The sequence below is a fragment of the Monodelphis domestica genome, chromosome 1, assembly GCF_027887165.1.
Source record: "Monodelphis domestica isolate mMonDom1 chromosome 1, mMonDom1.pri, whole genome shotgun sequence".
In the NCBI taxonomy this organism is placed as follows: domain Eukaryota; kingdom Metazoa; phylum Chordata; class Mammalia; order Didelphimorphia; family Didelphidae; genus Monodelphis; species Monodelphis domestica.
Genome location: NC_077227.1, coordinates 43,263,307 through 43,283,194, shown reverse-complemented (window position 1 = coordinate 43,283,194; position 19,888 = coordinate 43,263,307). Strand labels below are relative to the sequence as shown.

General features: G+C 34.1%; 1 protein-coding gene across 1 annotated transcript; it reads left to right on the top strand.

Moving 5' to 3' along the window:
• The first annotated feature begins 6,929 nt into the window (after nt 1-6,929).
• On the top strand, nt 6,930-7,856 carry LOC100028283 (olfactory receptor 13A1-like). Its single transcript, XM_001378323.3, has one exon. The coding sequence runs from the start codon at nt 6,930-6,932 to the stop codon at nt 7,854-7,856; it is 927 nt and encodes a 308-aa protein (XP_001378360.3).
• The last annotated feature ends 12,032 nt before the right edge of the window (nt 7,857-19,888 follow it).

Here is a 19,888-nt window from a genome sequence, read left to right as displayed (position 1 = left end):
TAGATTTTATGTAGCGTATCTATAGACATCACATCTAGTTTGGACTGATATAATAATTTTTTCCTTAACAAGCAGGATTTGATTTAATATTTTTTCTGCCAGAGTTAAAGAGAAAAGGCAGTAAATAAAGCACATTCCAGGTGTTGGTAAAGTAGTTCCATAGAAAAATTCAGAGAATAATAAGGTCCTGGGCTAATAAGGAAGTCAGAGTCAGGTTTGGGCAAAAAAGAAAGTGTCTCCAGAAGGGTTTGCTGTTGTAGCTTTAATGTGAAGGACAGGACAGAGGAAGGAACTTCCATCTACATCTTAGTACACATTCCCCTCTACCTCCTAATTAAGTCTTCACCCTATAGAGGTCTTTAGTGTCTTAACTCAGTTTTTTTTTTATAAATTTAAAATGTTTTATTTAATGATGGTACAAAACCCCATTTTTATTTTCAATTTATTTTATTTTTAATTTTTTCCAAAATATTTTATTTAATTTTTAGAATACTTTCCCATGGTTATATGATTCATGTTCTCTCCCTCCCTTCTTCTCTCCTCTTTCCTGGAGCTGACAAGCAATTACACTGGTTTATACATGTCTTATTACACAAAACCTATTTCCACATTATTCATATTTGTAATAATCTTTTAAAAACCAAAACCCCAAATCATATTCTTATATAACCAAGTAATAAATCATTTGTTTTTCTTCTGCATTTCTACTCCCATAGTTCTTCCTCTAGCTGTGAATAGCATTTTTATAGGTTCCATGGAACTACTTCAACTCAGTTCTAAGAACAACTAGATGGTTGAGATTTTGTATTAGGATTGTTCTTGGAGAAGGAATTCCTGCACAGTCTTACTGAAATTACTGTAGTCATCTGTACTTGAACCTTGCAAATAGGACACTAGAGTTCTGCAGATTTCTGTGATCTCTGAGCAGTATCTTAATGCAATGTAAGGGAAGATTCTGCCTTTTTATATTTCAAAGCAATTTATTACTCTTACTCCTAAATAAATGATTCTCTTTTCATGGTATTTGAATCTAAATCTGTGGAAAGGGATTGCATCTGTAGGGCTGACTTTGTATCTAGATTTTGTAGTAGTAGCAGAGGAGGCAAATACCTTTTTATAAAATTATTATTTATAAAAATTTTTCATCAGAAAAGTGGAGGGGAACTGCATAATGAACTTTTGTCTGAGGAGTTGTCATGGTTACCTTGAGACATCTAAGATTGAGATAGTTTTTCCTTAGGTCCACATAAAGCAAAGTATAATTGTTTTCATTTTTAAGAAAAATATATTTATATATCTTGTAAGGGGTAGAAATATTAGGGGTAGAAATATTCATTTAAAAATTTTGAGTTCTGAATCTCTCTGTCTTATCCTTCCCAAACCTATTGAGAAGAAAGAAATGTGATGATAATTATAAATCTGAAAGCATGTAAACACATTTCCATATTAACCATATTGTAAATATATGTATTTAAATGTATATGTATATGTGTACATATATATGTATATATATACATATATATGAAGTAGTTCATTTATCAATTGAGGAATGGCTCTCTAGTGTTTTAATAGGAATTCATTTTGTATTTTATCAAAAATTTTTCTGCCTCTATTGAGGTAATCAAATGATTTTTTTTCTTTTTGATATAATCAGTTTTGGTGATAGTTTGCCTAATATCAAACCAATCCTGAATTCTTGGTATAAATCCTACTTTGTCATAGTGTGTAATCTCTGTGAAAATTTTCTTTCTCTCTTTTTGCTCTTCTTGGTTTAGATATTATTAGTACTCTATATCATAAAAGGCATTTGGGAGGACTCCTTCTTTGCCTATTTTCCTAATTCTTTATAGAGTATTGAAATTAATCACCTTAAATATTTGATAGAATTAACTTGTGATTCCATCTGGTGCTGAAGATTTTTATTAGGAATTTTTATGGTTCATTTAATTTATTTCTCTAAGATGGCTTTGTTCATTGTTCAAACCTTATATTTCCTCTTCTGTTAACTGGATAACTTATAGCTTCATAAATATTCATTTATGATGTCAGATTTATTAATATATAAGTGGGCAAAATAGTTTCTGATGATTGTTTCATTTTATCTTCATTGATGGTGCATTCAACTTTATCATTTTTATTTCTGAATCTGGTAATTTAGTTTTCTTTTATTTAAGTAAAATTACCAATTATTGATGTATGTTATTAGTTTTCCCATAAAACCAACTTATAGATTTATTTAGTTGTTTTTATTTCAATTTTATTAATCTCTCCTTTGGTTATTTGGATTTCTTAGTAGGTATTTATTTGGGCATTTTAAATTTGTTCTTAAGTAATTTTTTAGTTGCATGAGCAATTAATTGAGCTGCTATTTAATTTTTATTCATGTAAATATTTATAGATTAAAATTTCACCTAAATACTGCTTTGGCTATATCCTATAAATTCTGGTATGCTGTTTCATCATTATTATTTTAATTAATTAAAATATTGGTAATTTCTGTGATTTGTTGTTTGACTCACTCATTCCCTAGGATTATATTATTTAGTTTTCAATTTATTTTAAATCTATCTTTCCTTTGCCCTTTATGGAATCTAATTTTTATTGCATTGAAGTCTGAAAAGGATTCATTGAACATTTCTTTTTCTCTGTATTTTTTGTGGAGGTACCATATACATCTTAGCAAAAGTTAAACTCTTCATCTTCATTCATTTTTCTCTAGAGGACTAACATACTTAATTTTTATAAAATTTTATACATTTCCTTAATTTCTTTCTTATTTTTATCATTATAGTTATCTAGTTTTAAGAGAGGAAACTTGAGGAGCCCCTCTAGTATAATTTAATTTTCTATTTCTTACTGTAACTCATTTAACCATTCCTTTAAGAATTTGTATGGAATAGCAATTGGTGCATATATTAAGTACTGACATTACTTGTCTATAGCACCTTTTAATAAAATGTAGTTTCCTTGTTTATCTCTTCTAATTAGGTTTGTTTTTCCTTTGGTTTGTCTGAGATCAGGATTGCTACACTTGCCATTTTTTAATCTCAGCTGAAGTATTCTAGATTTTGCTCTAGCCCTTGATTTTTACTTTATGTGTGACTCTCTGCTTTAAGTGTGTTTCTTATAAACCACTACTATCAGCTTCCATTTTATAAGTGAGTCCATCTCATTTGCTTACATAGTAATAATCACTATGTATTTCCCCCCATTTCCTCTTGTTCTGCTCCTTCTCTCTTTTTATTCTGTCCATATTAAAAAGCCTATTTTGTTTCTTACCACTGCTTTCCTTTAACTGCCTCCATTTTATCATCCCCTCCTTTCTCTTGTCTACTTCCCTTTTTGTTCCCTAATGGATAAGATGCTTTTCTAAACACAAATGAGTACATATATTTATTCTTCCTTCTTGGAACCAATTCTGATGAGAATGAGTTCAACTATTGCCTGCCAACCCCCTAGGATTTTTTTGTTAAAGTTCTTCCTTGTGAATTATCTTTTATTAATTTTGTATTTTACCTTTCCCTTCCCACCTCTCCCCGTTAATCTCTCTTTCTCATTTATTCATTTCTTGAAGTTCATTCCAAAATAATTAACTCATATCCATACCCTCTGAATATGTAAACTGCTCTGAATTTTCTTAAACATAATAAAATTCTTAGGAGTTAGTAAATAGGTTAACTTTATTGAGACCCATCAGGTTACTCTTTCATGTTACCTTCATATATTTTTCTTGAGTTTTTTTTTTATTTGAAAGTCAAAGTTTCTATTTGGTTCTGGTCTTTTTATCAGGAATAATTGAAAGTCTCCTATTTCATTAAATATCCATTTTCTCCCAAAAGGATTATACTTAGTTTTGTTGGGTAGGTTATTGGATATAATCCTAGTTCTCTTGCCTTCTGTAATATCATATTCCAAGCCCTTTACTCCTTTAATATAAAACTGATAAGTCTTTTGTGATGCTGACTTTGTCTGCACAATATTTGAATTATTTCTTTCATCTGCTTGAAATATTTTCTCTTTGGCTTGGGAGCTCTGGAATTAGGCTATTATATTCCTGGAAATTTTTACCATAAGATCTTTTCCCGGAGGTGAATGGTAGATTCTTTCAGTTTCTATTTTTCCCTTCTTGATCTAACATATCAGGTCAGTTTTCCTTGATAATTTCTTGAAATATTGTGTCTAGGTTTTTTCCTTTGGTCATGGATTTTAGTAGCCCCCGATTTCTTAAATTATTTCTCATTATCTATTTTCCAGGGATGTTATTCTTCCAATAATATATTCCATATTTTCTTCTATTTTTTCATTCTTTTGACTTTGTTTTATTGTTTCCTTGTGTTCCATCAAGTCATTATTTTCCAATTGCCCAATTCTAATTTTTAAAGAATGATTTTCTTCATTGAGCTTTTGTATTTAATTTTCTTTTTGACTATTTCAACCTTTTAAAGACTTCTCAGCAGAAGCTGTTTGTATCTCTTTTACCAATTGGATAATTCAATTCTTAAGATGTTGCTATCTTCAGAGTTTCTCTGTAGCTCTTTTACCAAGTTGTTGACTCAATTATCTTGAATCACTCTCATTTCTGTCTCCAGATTTTCCTCTTTCTGTTATTTGACTTTCAAAATCCTCTTTGAGTTCTTCTAGGAATTCTTTTGTATGCTCAAATTCAATTAATGGTTTTTCCTTAAGAATTTATTTATAGTATTTTGGAATTGTTATCTTCATCTGAATTTATGTTTTGATTGACTTTGTCACCATAGTAGTTTTTAATGGTAAGTCTCTTTTTTGGGGTCATTTTCTAATTTTTTTAGCCTGCCTTTGATGCTGAGCTTTATGTTAAAGTTGGGAAATGCTCCCAGATTGGAGAAGGGACTATCTCAACATTCCTGTTTTTGTGTTGCTATTTTCAGAGGTAAATATGAAGTTATATAAATTTTTGATACTCCCAAGGTGGTATGATTCAAAGAAAGATGTAGTCACTGCTCTCATGGTCTGTCCTCTGGAATGGAGCTTGGCTCCCTATAACTACAATGAACACTCTCTTGGAACTAGGCAGCTGAAAGTGCTAGTGCTCTTTTTTATCTTGCTTTTGAGACCAGAACTCCTCACCCCTTTTGATCAATATAAGATCAATAACTCCACTCTGGGACTTTGACCCAGAGCTCCTGTTCCCCTACAGTTAAAAGAAATAGTGCTCTGGAACTACATATAATAGTTCTTCACTGTGTATCAGCAAAGGTCCCATGAAATCTCTTTCTCACCAGTTGTCTAACATCCTTGACATCTCTGGGATGAGAGCTTCCAATTTTGCTCTGTGGCAGCAGCCTCCAAGACCTGCTGTTAGTGTTGTTACCCTTAGTACTGCACTGCAGGCTGACCCTAACCCTGGTGTCACAGACCTTTATTGATAATTTTTTGGTTGATATTCCAGAACTCAATGAAGGGAGCTATTTCATCATTTTTCAAAGGGGAATATTGTTAGAGATCTACTGAGGTGCTTTCTGTACTCTACCAAATTGGCTACAGTATGGTAAATATCAGTAGATATAACTAATGCAGATAGAAACTTTTGGGGGGACCTCAATTTTGAAGATTGTAAAGTCATCCTGAGACTGAAAAGTTTGAGAACTACTTGCTCAGATGCTCTTTAAGTCCTTTCTATATGATCTGTTATAACTCATGATCTTTGAATCTCTCTCATCACACTCAGTTTCATGTAGTATATAGTATTTATTACATTTCTATGAACTGTTTGGGTGAACCTTGGATAATGGCAAGTTTAGATTCATAGACTCTAGTTCTGAGGTTAATGAGCAGAGAAAAATCATATCTTCTTGTTCAAGCTAAAAATTCTATAATGTGAAGTCTTCCCTATCTTTTTCATGGGGATGTTTTGTAGCTTCAGTCATTTCTACATACTTAGATAATACATTTTTCATCAGACAGATCAGCTATGTTACTAATCAGAGAAAAGATATATGTCTGGCTTGGTGCTCAAAATGAAGAAATGGCAAGTTTTCCGGGTTTATTATGTGATTTGTTTATTTTTTTCCCTGGAGTTGGAGTGGGGCAAGACTAGGTAGTAGAGAATACAGTCAAATTGTAATGTGTCAGAAAATAATTGTCAAAAACTGTCTCTACATGTAATTGAAAAAAATAAAAAAAATAAGTATAAGAAAGAAGAATAGTAATTAAGTAAAAAGCAATAACTAAAAGAAATCTTCAGTTAAACATTCAATAATAGTGGCTATGATTTATGTAGCATGTTGAGGCAAACATATCACACTCACCAGAGGGCCTGAAAAACTCTGAAAGTGAAATCAAACCCATTAAAATGTAATTGGAAAATGTTTAATAAAATAAAATTTTAAAAATTAAAATACAATAATGTTAAGAAGAATTTTCTAAGTGGATTTGCACCCTTATTTGTCTCCATTACTTTAAGGTAAAGTACTTGAAATCATCATCCCATGACTAGATGCCCTCTTCCTCAGGTGGCTAAGACTTTAAAGTACAGACTCTTTGGTGGGGGAAGTTTTCTCAACAGGCAATTCCTTTCATTCATTGATGAAGTCACAAATATAGATCACAAAAACCAATATTTGCATATGATCACTTCTGGGTATCCTCAATATCAAGCAGGATACTTCAATCATAGCAGGTTTTTAACATACTTGTGTTAATTCAATTAATACCAATCCATTGATGAGTAAAATACTTTGTTAACAGGAATCCTCTATTGTTTTAAAACTATATGAATAAGGTATTATCTAAATAAAGAGCTACCCAGCTGACCCATATTTCTAAAATTTTAATGAATATATGTGTATTTTGTTTCTACTATAGTTCACCTGATCTCTTGATTGCCACATGAAGGAGACTTTACTTTGGAAGGCTTCCCCTGGAGGATTGAGGGAGTATCTTCTAGTCAAATGGCAGTGAGCAATCAATCAATAGTGACTGAGTTTTTCTTGCAAGGTTTCTCTGAGACTCCTCCACTTCAGCTTGCCCTCTTCTTCATCTTCTTTTTTCTTTACATCATGGCTCTAATAGGCAATGCACTCATTGTGTTGGCCATAAGCATAGATTCCGGTCTCCATACACCTATGTACTTTTTTCTTGCCAATTTGGCAATCTTAGATATTGGATGCACATCTACAGTTCTTCCTAAATTGCTGGAAATCCTTGTGGATAAGAAATCCATCTCCTATAATGGCTGTATGACCCAGTTGTATTTCTTCACATGGTTTTTGGGTGCTGAACTTCTGCTTTTCACGGCCATGGCTTACGACAGGTATGTGGCCATCTGCCACCCCCTCCATTACACTACTATGATGAGCAGAATGGTTTGCATCTTCCTAGCTGGTAGTGTGTGGGCTATTAGTGTCATCAACTCATCAATACACACTGGCCTTATGGTACAGTTAACTTTCTGTGGCCCCAATAAAATTAAACACTTTTTGTGTGAAATCCCCACTTTGCTATTGCTTTCCTGTACCTCCACATACCTGAACAATATGATGATAGTCATTGCAGATGTATACTTTGGGGTGATCAATTTTGGATTCACTATGGTGTCCTATGGCTTCATCATCTCTAGCATTCTGAAGATTCGCACCAAAGAGGGGAAGAAGAAAGCCTTCTCTACCTGTTCCTCCCATCTCATTGTGGTTACCATATATTATACTACAATTACATACACATACTTTCTTCCAGGTTCTGGGTCCTCCATGGATAATGGCAAAATAGTAGCTGTCCTATACACTACTATCAGTCCCACATTAAACCCTCTCATTTATACTCTGAGAAATAAGGATTTCAAAACAGCAGTCAAGAAAATGTTTCCATTCATTCAATAAATATTTGTAATTTTTCCATAACACTTGGCTGTAATTTTATTTTTGAAATTCCAATATAAGATAAATGAAAAAGGCAATCACTTTCTAGGAATATTGGTTTTTGGATTTATGAAATGATTTTCACTCAGAGCTAGAATGGATCTTTGTGACCAACTTGAACTTCATAATCCCCCTGCTCTATTGGCAACTTCCTTATTTCAGTTTTGGGTCACACAACATCCTCTCATCCACCTAGGTTTGAAAAAATAAATTAACTTATCCTTGTCTCCTTACCATTTGTTCACAATCCACATGAAGGAGGTGATAACTAAATACTGTTGATCTTTACTCCATAATATCTCTCCCATCATTCCCCTTCTCTTCACTCAAACTTATATGTCCTAATTTATGTCCCCATCATTTATAGTCTAGTTACTCTATTTGCCTCTAATACTTTCCTCCTTCCCCCTATACACTCTATTCTTCATAAACTTGCCAAAATAACTAGATTTAACTATGCTATTTACCTACCAAAATGTTGTAGAAGATCCTCATGACAAGTGGAAAAAGAGAAAACAAATGACTTATCTTCATTTTAAAGGCTTTCTCCCATATCTATATAAAACCATAAGATTTAGATATATTTTACATCATTCCTTAGTGCACTAATTCTATTGTCCCACCAATCTGTACTGTTGCTGATTATATTAGAGGCACTTATGTGGCATAATGAAGAAACCACTGGACTTGGGCTTAGAAAGGCCTGAGTTTGAATCTTTCCTCAGATTTTTATTATCTCTGAGACCCTAAGCAAGTTACTTCACTTTTGTCAATTTCAGTAACTGCATATGTCAACTGAGGATTTTAATATTGCCTTCCTCACAGGATTATTGTGAAGGTCAAGTAAGATAATATATATGAAAAGTATCTTTTAAATTAAAAAAGAGCTATGTCACTATTAGCTATTTTTGTTATGCTTGACAAATATCTGGACAAAAAGCACTGATTTGTAGTCAAAAGACTCAAATACTACCTCACTTGCATCACTTTAGGCAAATCACTCCATTTTTATCTTGTTGTATGGTATGAAATGTCGATCTATGTGTAGTTTCTTCCAATTCTCTTTTTTTAATTTTTCCCATTAATTTTTCTCAAATGTTGACTTCTTACCCCAAAACCTCAGATCTTTGGAATTATCAGACATTAGATTATTACAGTCATTTCCTACAGTGAATTGTGAACTTAATCTATTCCTCTTCCACTACCTCTATTTTTAGCCAGTGCCATATTGCTTTAATGATTATCAATTTGTAACTCACTCTGAAATCTGGGACAGCTCCTAATTTTTCTTAAAATCTATCTGGATTTCTTCTCTTCATTATATTCTATATTATATTGCATATGTCTGTGCATATATTATGTTTTTCTTAATAGGATGTAAGCTTTTACCATAAGGACAAAAGTTTTTTGAACCTGCAGAGTATCAATGTATATTATACCATAGTCAGTTACTAATAAGTACCATTAAATTAGAAATAAAGAAAAGGAAGAGCAATGGAGAAAAAACACTTTAATTCACTGATTGGGGTACTATGGATTGGTCCAGCAATGGTAGATGGCAATTTGGAACTATGTCTCTAAAATTACTAAACTGCACAGGTTTTGAACCAAATATACCACTATTAACTCCATTTCTCAAAATATATGTTTTTAAAAAAACATAGGTGAAATAATTTATATGTACAAAAGCATTTACAGCAATTTTTGGTGTGCCAGGATAAAAACCTGGGAACTAATAGGATAAACATCAATTGGAAAATGGCTGAATAAATTGGGGCATAAGAATATAATGAAATACCCTGGTGCTTTAAGAAATGACAAAAAGGATGGTTTTAGAGAAACTGAAGAAAACTTGTATGAAATGATAGAGCGAATATAACAATTTAGAGAACATTTGTAACAAATTACAATAATGTAATAACATTACAGAAACAAAGTAAAGAACTCTGATGAATGCAACGACCATCCATGATTCCTGGAGACTGATGAAAAATGCTATCCACATTCCAACAAATCTTTTGATCATTGTGTTTTGCCTTTCAGTTACCTCTCAAGACGCTACCTGGTACAGTAGAACCTCATTTTACTCAAAGAACGTTTTTGAAGACCCTGTGAATGTGTTGAAAATCATGCATAATAATTAATTCTGTTATTTAATAAATATTTATCATATGAACATACTTAGACATTTTATGACTTTTTTTAGGCTTATCAGTGATAGCGGCATCACTCATACTTTGGGATCATTGTTGATGTTTAAGTAGCCATAATAAAACAAGGAGAATCGAGTCTCTGACTGGACATGACTCATTACAAAGGGAGAATTTCTGACAAAGACTAACTAATGTTCCACACAAAACAATGTAATGACTCACACTAATGCTTACCTGAGTGAGAATGAATGTGAGTGGATGAACTGCTATGAGACTTTACACTTCTTGGGGAAATTGTGTGGGTTTAGTGCATAATTTTTCAAAGTATTTTATGTATTTTTCTACCTTTATTTTTTGATTGCTAATTGAATATACTTAAATTTGTGTGTTAATTTCATGTAAAAGGAGTTCTACTGTATAGGCATGCTGATAAAAATTTCTTGAGATTTCAGGATTATATAGTAGTGAGCATTGGACTAGAAATCAGGAGGCCAGGCTTCTAGCTCCATCTCTGCTTCTCATTTGCTCTATGACTTTACTCAATTTACTTTACCTCTCTGTATCAGTCTCCTTATGTGCAATAAGAGGGGAAACTAAATGAGCCCTAACAATTTCCTGCTCTAAAGTTCTATGAGGGACTAGGAATGTTTCTTCCAGAATTCTGACCCTGCATTGAGTTTATATTTCAGCAATAGTCATAACAACATCACCATAAGTTAATTACTCCTTCAGGGTTCTTTCCACAGAAACGTGATTGGGAGAATCCCTTGTGGCTAATGTGACTCTATCCCCTTCAGACATTTTGGTGCCTCTTTTCTTAAAGATTTGCTCATTGTTTGCTTCCTTGAAGATTGCCCTGCATATGGTCATAGATCCTCTTAGCATTATAGTATCCTTGAATATCATTGGTTCTGCATAGCCTCCCTCCCAACTCTTATGAAGTTAAGGCTCAAGCTTAATATCTTTCTACAAGTGAATTGTCTATATTTGATAGTATTCATGGAAAAGTTCTAGGTGAGCACCAACCTCATGGCTTTTGGATTTTATGGGAATTACTCAATAAAAAGAAAGATGTTGCAAGTGGTGACTAACCTAAAAATAGAAAAGAGAGAAGTAGATTGCCAGAAGACAGGCTTCTAATCCTGTTTCTGCCACCAAATTAGGTGTATAACCACGGGAAACTCACTGCCTCTCTGGGCCACAATATCTTCATATTCGAAATGATAACATATGGTCTATGACCTGGACCTATCTCTAAAATATATCACTTGAAATAAGACAAATTATTTAATAATATTAAGCTCCAGTGTTCAAAGCTTTATATTAATTTTTAAATTAATTCCCTCAGTTGCCTTATCTGTAAAATGAAAGAGTTGGTTTGGATGACTTTTGTATAATTAAAAATCTTTTACCCAAAAAAAACACATTTCCTGGGAACCTACCTACTTCCTGTCATTACATACTTCCTGTAGACAAGGGATATTAGGTAGGGTCATGAAGGGTACCGCCTGTTTACTTCCTGTCCTGAGCTTGGTAAGGTGGTTGTTTGAACAGGTTGATCAGCCATGGGCACATAGCCTTTATTTTGTAGCCTGTTTTTTTCTTGATTTCTAGTGATCATTTAATGAATCCCTTAAAATATAATATTACTTTTATTGACATTTAATGTTAATTTTTATACTTTTAAAACTTTTCCAATTATAATATTCTATGATTTTACTTGTGGTTGCTATAATCAAACAACTTATAAATGAATTAATGAGCATTTTTTGAAAGGTCTGTGTGACAGCAGGATGGTTCAGAAATGGTGGCCACAGAAACTGATCCCATTCTCAGGGTGAGAATGAATACAAATCCACTTCAGTTCCTGAAGTTCTTTTTTCCAGTATTTGATTCACCTCCTCTATTTAAAGATGACTTGTACATAATCATAACTGAAAATTAGTTAAATATACACAGCTTTCATTATAAGTGAATCTTTGGGGACTTTACAACTACACAAAATAAGTCTTTCACAGAAATAGTTAAGTGGAATTGGATGTATTGAGAAACATGACTTAGACACACCCTGTCTGTATATCCTGTGTACACTGTTTTATGAGGATTTCAAAGAAATGCTGAAATGCCATTAACAAAATAGTAAAAGTTCACTCATGGAACTGAACTAAAGGAATTCAGTCCTAGATGACAGAGTCCTTGGAGCATGGTTTTCATGTAATATCCTTGAGATAAAAGCCTGGGAGGGATGATAAAGAGGGGATAATTCCTATTCCTATAAAAATCCAACCCAGGCACTGCTGAAAGGAGATAGATATTATAGGAGAAGGGAAGAGAATTTGTTTTTCTACCTAGTCTCTCCATCATTTGTTCCCATTTCCAAAGGACTATTTCTATGCACAATTCATGACCTGGACAGGAAGAATGAACACCAACTCATCCACTGTTCTTGCTGTTTCTTTCTAGACTGGGAGAGTCCCTACTGTAAGTGAGGAAATTTGTTGATTGGAAATTTCTGGAAATGTCAATAATTGCTAAATCTAGCTGCTACTATTTTGCACTCTTGAAATAACCTACTGGTTGGTCCCTGAATCAAGTGTCTCACCACTCCAGCCCATCCTTAGATGTCAAATTAATTTTCCTAAAGTGAAGATCTGACCATGTCTCTACCACCCCCCACTCCCAGATAATAAACTCTAGCTGTAACCCTATTCCATCTAGAGTCAAATGTGAAATTGCCTATTTAGCCTCTAAAGTTCTTCACAATCAGACCTTCTTCTACCTTTCCAGACTTCATATAATTCATTTCTCATCCCAACCCCTGCTCCCTATGTACTTTGTGATCCAGTGACAGACCTCCTTGCTGTTCCTCTCACAACACTTCATCTTTGGATTTTAAATATTTTTTCAGCTGTTCCTTATGGTTGGAATAATCTTCCTCTTCTTTTCTGCTTTCCAAAAGCTTATAGTGTAATGGTGGAGACTTTATAAAAACAAGATAAAGACAAGATAAATTGGAAATAATCTCAGAGAGAAAGCACTAGCGTTAAGGTAGATCAGGAAAAGATTCTTGTAGAAGATAGGATTTCATCTGGGACTTGAAGGATGATAAGAAAGAGGGTGGGGATAAAATAAGAGAATATTCCAGGCATTGGAGACAGCAATTGACAAGATCCAATGTTTTGTGAGAGAAACAGCAAGGAAACCAGTGTCACTGGATCACAGAGTAAGTGGGAGCTATGGGAGAGCAAATTGTGTCACAAGACTGGGTGCAGATTGTGATGGGCTTTGAATTCCAGAAGGTTTTATATTTGGTTCCAGAGATTAGAGGGAAATATAGGAGTTTATTCAATGAGATGGAAAGTGACAGAATCAAATCTGTGCAATTGGAAGATTAATTTGACATCTGAATAGAGGATGAAACAGAGTATGGATAGAATTAAAGTAGGGTGATCACCAGCAGACATAAGATGATAATGCATTATATTAAGGTAGTCTCAGTGTCAGCAGAAAAAAGAAGGACTTTAGAAAGATGTTATAAAGACAAAATCAACAGAATTTGGCAACAGATTGCATAAGGTAGATGACAGGGTGAGAAGTCAAGGATGACACCTGAATTGAAAGCCTGGTTCAGTAGGAAAAAGGGAGTAGTAATAAAGAAGTTCCAAAGGGAGAGGGTTTCAGAGGGCAAAATGAGTTAATGGTTTTAAGATATCTTTATGGGATATCCTGATAGAACTATCTTAATTCTTGAAATTCAAGACTTGAGGTCAAAAGAGAAGTGTGTGCGTGTGTGTGTATGTGTGTCTGTGTATGTATGTTTAACTGCATGAATAGCAGATAGGCCTATTCATTTGTGTAATTGTTTCTGTATTCAGCTACCTCAGATGACTGTTTCCTATATTGGCAAGAAACCTGGGCTGCAACTGAATTGAGATTGCTTGGCAGAATCAGATGGCCTCTAGGTCATCTCTATGGTTGTGAGGACCTGCTTCTTCCTTCTTTCATAATATATGGGTCCATGCTCTCATTCTGTCATAGTCTTTAGCTTAGGAAAAGATTAGGTCGTCTTCTTTGTTTCTTCAAGCTTGAGAATCTACTGTGGGATCTCACTAATTTATAATTATGATAGGTCTACAGAGAGCTAGTTACAAGGGTTTCTTTTTTTCTTTTGAATTGGGGTGGAAACATTAAACACTTATTAAAATACTTGTTAATCAAAAATGGAAATAAAATCAAAATAACCACAAAGAAATAACATGCATGTCCATGAATCATCCATGCCTCACCCTTACTGAAGTAAGTCTGTATAATTGCAGTCTTTCATTTCTATCCTTGGTGAACATTGGATTTTGCCACCAATATTTGGTTAAAATTAGGCAATAAAATCATGCTTTTTCTCCTTTTCTCTAGCTCTGTTCTCCACAAATGCTCAGCATACTCATCAGTGACACATCAGAGACAAAGCAGAGGTCTTCTGGTCACTTTGGACTATTCCATCATCCAAACCTATGGCTTTTAATAACCAGCCATTTGTCACTGAATTCACCCCTCAGGGCTTCTCTGAAAATTCTCATCTTGAAATCCTCTTCCTTTGTTTCTTCTGTTTTCTATACTCTGGCTCTTATTTGAAATTCCCTTATTGCTTCAACTGGGGTCACTCCAGGCATTCACACACTCATGTATTTTTTTTTTATCAACATAGCCTTGCTGGATATCATTTGCATGATTGCAGTGGTACCCAAGCTGCTAAAGAACTTGATGAAGGAGAAGAAAGTCATCTCCTTTGCATATGACCCAGGTCTATGTCTTCTCTTGGACCTTGGGTTCTGAACTCCTTCTTTTCATCACTATAGCTTATGATCATTATGTAGCCATTTGTCGGCCCCTCCATTATATCACTCTAATGAGCAAGAAGACCTGTGGGGTGGAGTGGATTGTAGTTGGGCTGTGTTCTGGAGCCCACACAATGATGCTGATTCAATTGTCTTTCTGTGGTCCTAATGTCATTGATCACCTTTTCTGAGAGATCCCCTGATTCTGCCACTTTCTTGCTCCCTGATAAAAGTGAATGAGTTTATGACACTTGTCAGAGATCTCTTCTTCAGTAGTGCCAATTTTCTTCTGGCCATTATATTCATTGACCTTATCATTGCCAATATCTTGATGATCAAGACTGAAGAGGAAAAGAAGAGGGAACTTTTCACTGTTCCTCCCACTTCATGGTGGTAACCATATACTATTTTTCTGGGGGGAAGGTGTGCTTATATAAACCCAAGTGAAGCTTGGACCATCATATCATCCACAAAGAGTGATAGCTTGGTCTCCTCATTGCCAATTTTAATACCTTCAATTCCTTTTTCTTCTTTAATTGCTACTGCTAGTGTTTCTAGTAAAATGTTAAATAATAGAGGTGATAATGGGCATTTTTGTTTTACTCCTGATCTTATTGGGAAGGCTTCTAGTTTATCCCCTTTGTATATGATGCTTGCTGATGATTTTAGATATATACTATTTATTATTTTTAGGAAAGTCCCTTCTATTCTTATACTTTCTAGTGTTTTCAATAGGAATGGATGTTGTATTTTATCAAAGCCTTTTTTCTGCATCTATTGAGATAATCATGTGATTTCTGTCAGTTTGCTTGTTAATGTGGTCAATTATATAGATGGTTTTCCTATTATTTAACCATCCTTGCATTCCTGGTATGAATCGTACCTGGTCATAGTGAATAACCCTTATGATGACTTGCTGGAGTCTTTTTACTACTATCCTATTTAAGATTTTTGCATCTATATTCATTAGGGAGATTGGTCTATAGTTTTCTTTCCCTGTTTTTGACCTGTCTGGTTTGTGATCAGTACCATATTTGTGTCATAAAAGGAATTTGGTAGAACTCCTTTGCTTATTCTGTCAAATAGTTTTTGTATAATATTGGGATTAGTTGTTCTTCTAATTTTTAATAGAATTCATTTGTGGATCCATCTGGACCTGGGAATTTTTACTTAGGGAGTTCTTTGATGGCTTGTTCAATTTCTTTTCCTGATATGGGTTTTTTAGGTAATCTATTTCTTCCTCTGATAGTCTAGGCAATTTACATTTTTCTAAGTATTCATCCACATCACCTAGATTTCCATATTTGTTGCCATATAATTGGGCATAATCATTTTTAATGATTGCCTTAATTTCCTCTTCATTAGAGGTGAGTTCTCCCTTTTCATCTTGGATACTGTAAATTTGATTTTCTTCTTTCCTTTTTTAATTAGACTTACCAGTATTTTATTTAATTTGTTTTTTCAAAGTACCAGCTTCTCGTCTTATTTATTAAATCAATAGTTCTTTGATGTTCAATTTTTCTCCTTTGATTTTTAGGATCTCTAATTTAGTCTACCTCAGAGGATTTTTAATTTGTTCACTTTCTAGTTTTCTAATTTGCATGCCCAATTCATTGACCCCTTCCTAATTTGTTAATACATGAACTCAAGGATATAAATTTTCCCCTGAGTACTGTATTGGATGCATCCCATAGACTTTGAAAGGATGTCTCATCATTGCCATTTTCTTCAGTGAAATTATTAATTGCTTCTATGATATATTTTTTAACTAACCAGTTTTGGAGAATTGTATTTTTAATTTCCAAATAATTTTTGATTTACCTCTCTATGTACCCTCACTAATTATTATTTTCATTGCATTGTGATCTTTGAAGGTTGCATTTATTATTTCTGCTCTTTTGCACTTGTTTACAATGATTTTTTGCCCTAGTATATAGTCAATTTTTGTTAATGTACCATATGCTGCTGAAAAAAAGGTATATCCCTTTTTATCCCTATTTATTTTTCTCAACATATCTACTAACTCGATTTTTTCCAAGATTTCATTCCTGTCTCTTACCTCTTTTTATTTATTTTTCTTGGTTTGATTTATCTAGTTCAGATAGAGGAAGGTTCAGGTCTTCCACTAGTATAGTTTTTTCTATTTCATCCTTGAGCTCCACTAGTTCCTTCTTTAGACATTTGGATACTATGCCATTTGGTGCATACATGTTGAATACTTTTATTTCCTCATTGTCTATACTGCCTTTTATCTGGACGTAATTACCTCCCATATCTCTTTTGAGTAGATCAATGTTTACTTTGGCTTTGTCAGATATCATGAATCTGACTCCTGCCTTCTTTTTATCAGTTGATGCCCAATAGATTGGGCTCCATCCTCTTACTTTCATCCTTTGCATATCTACCTTCCTTGTGTGTGTTTCTTGTAGACAACATATGGTAGGGTTTTGTATTCTAATTCACACTGCTATTTGCTTGCATTTTATGGGTGAGTTCATTCCATTCACATTCAGAGTTATGATTACCAGCTGTGTATTTCCCAGCATTTTCATTTCTACTCCTAGTCTTGCCTTTTCTTCTTTCACTATTTCCTTCTACAACAATGTTTGTTTTAATAAGTCCCCCTAGTTCCCACACTCATTTTACTTCCCTTTCTACCACCCTCCCTTCTTATTCACCTTGGTATTTGCAGTCTTTTTAAAACAACCTCACACCCTCTACCTCCCTTTTACTGCTTCCCTCCCCACCAGTCCATTTGTTACCCTTCTACTCCCATATAGGGCTCAAATTTATTCTCTGTCCCAATGGATTGGATTGTTCTTCCCTCTTTAGGTCAATTTCAATGCATGTAAGGGTTAAGTATTTCCTATCTCCAACCTCTTTACCCTTCCAATGTATTGATGTTCTGCCCCCTCCCACTATGATTTTCTTTGTGACATAAATTTACCCCCTTTTGTTTCTTTTCCCATTTCTTTTAGTATTAACCTCTTTTTTAGCTCTTGTTGTATATGTATATATATATATATATGTATTCATATATATACAGATGTATATGTATTTATGCATACATATATCTATATACCTATTTCTGTCTTGTCATTTCATCCTATATAGGTTGTCACTGTTCCATCTAAGTGTAATTCTTCTACCTGCCCAAGTGATAATAACAATTTTTAAGAGTTACCAAAGACCACTTTTCCTATAGGGATGCATGTCATTTTAACTTATTGAGTCTCTTTAGAAAAATTATTTTTTGTTTTCTTTTTCTTTTTTCCCTCTTTTTTAATAACCTTTTGATGATTCTCTTGAGTTCTATGCTTGGACATCAAATTTTCTGTTCAAGTCTGGTCTTTTCTTTACGAATTCTTGGAATTCTTCTATTTTGTTGAATGACCACTCTTTCTCCTGTAAGAGTATAGTCAGTTTTGCTGGGTAGTTGACCTAGTTCCCTTGTTTTCAAGAATATCATATTCCATGCATTTCAGTCCTTCAGTGTAGATGCAGCCAGATCCTGTGTTATCCTCACTTCCATGGTATCTGAATGACTTCTTCTTGGCAGCTTGTACTATTTTTTCTTTGGTCTGATAGTTCTTGAATTTGGCTATAATATTCCTGGGTATTGTCAGTTGGGAATTAAGTACAGGAGGTGATCTGTGGATTCCTTCAATCTCCACTTTTCCCTCTTGTCCTAGAATATCAGGGCAGTTTTCTTGAATAATTTCCTGTAGTATTAAGACCAGGCTTTTTCTTTTGTCATGGCCTACTGGTAGACCAATGATTCTTAAGTTTTCTTTCTTTGAACGATTTTCTAAATCTTCTGTTTTGTGAATGAGATGCTTCATATTTTCCTCAATTTTTCACTCTTTTGTTTTTGTTTTATAGTGTCCTGCTGCCTTGTGAGGTCACTTAATTCTAGTTGTTGTATTCTGGTTTTTAAAGACTGGATTTCATCCCTTGCTTTTTTGTCATTCTTCTCCTTCTAGTCTGATTTTCTTTGCAGATCATCTTTCATTCTCTTTACCTCACCTCTCATCTCCTTTGCCTCATCTTTCATCTTCTTTGCCTCATCTTTCATCTCCTTTGCCTCATTTTCAAACTGGTTGATTTTGGCTTTCAAGACACCATTTTCTGTTTCCAGATGAGTTATCTTAGTTTTTAAGTTCTTTTCCCAATTATCTTCAGCTTCTCTTAATTGTGTTTTGAATTGTATTTTGAGTTCTTCCAAAGCCTGTATCCAATTCACTGGGATTTCTGCCTTATTGTTTGGTGATCCCTCTTCCTCTGTTCCATTGCTCTTTGTTCATTGCCTGTATAAAAGCTGTCGATTGTAATTTCTTTTTTTCTTTTTCTGTTATTTGCTCATATTTATCCCGTATTTAATCCCCGTATTTTCCTGGGCTCTTACTCCTTTCATTTTTTTGGTTTTGGGATTTTCTGACAGTCTCCCTCTTGGAGCTTTGTCAGGAGATCTCTCCATGCAATCTGTGGAGGAGGGGTGTTTGAGTTTGAGCTTCCTTTTCCTCGGGGAAACTTTTTTTTTAATAATATTTTAATTGATCATTTCCAAGCATTATTCATTAAAGACAAAGATCATTTTCTTTTCCTCCCCCCCACCCCCCATATCCGACGCATGATTCCACTGGGTGTCACATGTGTTCTTGATTCAAACCCATTTCTCTGTTGTCAATATTTGCATTAGAGTTTCGTTTAGAGTCTCTCCTCTGTCATGTCCCCTCAACCGCTGTAGTCAGGCAGTTGCTTTTCCTTGGTGTTTCCACTCCCATAGTTTATCCTTTGCTTATGCATAGTGTTTTTTCTCCTAGATCCCTGCAGATTGTTCTTGGCCATTACACCACCAACAATGGAGAAGTCCATTACATTCGATTATACCACTGTGTATTAGTCTCTGTGTATAATATTCTCCTGGTTCTGCTCCTCTTGCTCTGCATCCCTTCCTGGAGGTTGTTCCAGTCTCCATGGAACTCCTCCACTTTATTATTCCTTTTAG

Excerpts from the sequence above, each read along its gene's own strand:
- LOC100028283 (XM_001378323.3), top strand. The coding sequence starts at position 6,930 with ATGGCAGTGAGCAATCAATCAATAGTGACTGAGTTTTTCTTGCAAGGT.